The sequence below is a fragment of the Galeopterus variegatus genome, unplaced genomic scaffold (genome assembly GCF_000696425.1).
Source record: "Galeopterus variegatus unplaced genomic scaffold, G_variegatus-3.0.2 Scaffold1630, whole genome shotgun sequence".
Lineage (NCBI taxonomy): Eukaryota > Metazoa > Chordata > Mammalia > Dermoptera > Cynocephalidae > Galeopterus > Galeopterus variegatus.
Window position 1 is genome coordinate 149,149 of NW_007727741.1, and position 2,554 is coordinate 151,702.

General features: G+C 37.7%; 1 protein-coding gene across 1 annotated transcript in view; it reads right to left on the reverse strand.

Annotated features, from left to right (window-relative positions):
• Positions 1-2,554, reverse strand: part of LOC103594828 (serine/threonine-protein kinase Nek10-like) — a gene marked incomplete at its 3' end in the record, with an annotated part of 177,347 nt that overhangs the window by 145,663 nt on the left and 29,130 nt on the right. The window contains 3 exon segments of the mRNA XM_008578105.1: positions 685-752; positions 754-849; positions 2,199-2,240. Coding sequence (XP_008576327.1) covers positions 685-752; positions 754-849; positions 2,199-2,240 — 206 coding nt within the window.

Sequence of the window (2,554 nt, forward strand, 5' to 3'; positions counted from 1 at the left end):
TTATTCTTCAAAGATGCTCCCTATAAAGATTTCAACTTATAAAAAGGGGAGAGAAGGCCAGGGAATGTGATGGACCTTAGCTGAGGGAAGTAGTTGTTCTCAAAGAAACTTCTTCATGCCTAGGGCTTGCCACAGACTCTTCTCTCCCTGTACCTAAGACTCAGTGTGCTTCCCTGCAAACAAATGGGAAACCAGCCTATTCACACAAAGAAAATGGGCCAGCATCCCACAACAGCAGGAAGTCTGTGGCTCATCACACCTGGAGGGGGTGGAAGGCGGGGCTGGGAAGAGCCTCCAAAGACAGAAGACAGAGCGACTAGAGAATATCTCACCCACACAGACCAATGTGTTCACACTGTCACCATCAGATGAGGTTTGCTGGAGTTTTTTTCTTGTTTATGTTCTGAATGTTCTAGATTCTATGAGATAGGTATTAGTATTAACCCAACTCTATAGATGAAAACTGAATAGTCTCTGACATTTTAATAGAAGCCAAAGGAGGCAAAAAATATTTTACCCAAAATTCTGCTTTATGGAAGCCTCTCTTGCTTTAAATAAATTGTGCTTTTCAAGGTAAGAGTTGTAATCTAAAAGTCTTCCTTGGGGCATATTTTGCCACTGAATATGACAATTGGCATGGACTCTCAACATCCTAACTGTATATGGAACATTTATAAATATCACAGTGTCTTTTTTCCCTGCTGCAAACACCACACCGCTTATTCTAGCAAGTTCACCAAGTTGGCCGTGTCGCCGACAACAGCACTTACATGTCATGTTGACCAGCTTGTCCACACTGTGCTGCTCCTCTCCGTAGCTGAGGTACTCATTGGCCACAATCTCCATGTACTGCAGGAAGGATCAAACCAACAAGCAGGTCAGAAGGAAGGACACCGAAAGCACACAAGAGGGAGACAAGATTGTGCAGTTCTTAAAATGAGCTATAGGTGGCACCAGAGATTCACCAAATAAGACTGGGCCTGTTTCAGTGCAATAGGTTCTTGGGTTTCTGGATTCTTCGCCTTCTCTTGCATGCCCTGAGGTCGAGAGAGACACTATCTAAAGATTGAATAAACTCTCAAAAGTCCCAAAATGACTTGCAACTGAATAAGTGTATGGTATAATTTAGTATCCAATCTAAAATACATATAAGGTACATAATACACAGGGCATAGAATTTTAATTCTTTAAAGTACCTTGTTAATAGAATTTTTATAACACACTGCATATATTTTATTGACCTTATGTTTTACAATATCTGAAACTATATCTAACCAGCCTACATGTAAGTAGCAATAATCAGAAAAAAATGGGTATGAGGTAGGCTGATAACTTCCCACTGTGGATAATTAATTACAATAAGAAACAGGCTCAGAGAAACACATAATTTCTGCTACTACAATGGAAGTTAAAATGGATAAGAAAATCCTTTACAATATAATCTAAAAGATAATTTCATTAAAAGAGGTAGCCAATTAAAAAATAGTTTTAAGCAAAAATTAAACGTGAAACAATTTTCTAAAAATGAGAATATGATAAAATAAATTTAACATTAATTGCCATAAATTTAATCTATCAATAATTCAGAATGAGTCTATTATAAAAATTATTCTTTGCATACTCATTATAGGTTTTAGGAGACTGGTCTGTTCCAACTCAATGTCGTGACCAGAAATTTTGTTCTATTGTATTAACAAATGCAAACTTTTGAGCTGCTCAGTGTATCTATTCACCTGTTTACCCTCCCTCACTAGTTACTAAAGCAGAAAAATAATTGAAGTCAAGATCATTCCTTACTTCAACATTTATTTGTTAATATTTTAGTGAGCACAGTAATTCTTTTTCTGTATGAAAAAGTTTTGAACATCTTCATAACCAATATTTTCTCCCATCATATGGTATATACGATGCTGAAGACAAGTCATATCAGCCAGGTCCTACTTCTTGTCATTACCATACGTGACCTTTTACAGCACTTTCTCATTTCAACAGGCCCAATTTGCCAGAACTAAATGTCACGGTCCCCGCCTGCGCTGTGAGTATCATGCTTCACGCTCACACCATCAACCCCACCTGCCCCTCCCCTGGCAGGCAGCATGACTTAAAAAAGCCATCTTCTGTCACACACCTATCTAATCCTTGTCCAGAGCAGGCACAAGATGAAAGGGCAAGACCAGTCACCGCATAAGAAATCTTACCTGAGCTAGGTTTTCAATCCCACCCAAGCTATGGAGTATTTCCTAATAAAATAAAAACAACAGAACATATATAAAAGATGGGGATGGAAGGGGAAGCATATTTTCTATGCAAATTCTTTCAAAAGTCATAAGAGTTATAATTATTTGTTGAAGGGCCACATTCTAACATAAATATGGAACATTTGGTGTTTGTTGTTCATACTACATTTAAGGTAAACCATTAATAAATATAAAAGCCAGGGTGAGGTTAAGAGAATGTACATTGGTTCTCAGAGAATGTATATGTTCTCTGCTTGACTCCTCCTTCTATTTACTTCTTCCTACGTCATCATAAAATGTTAGAGTTGGGAAGAGCT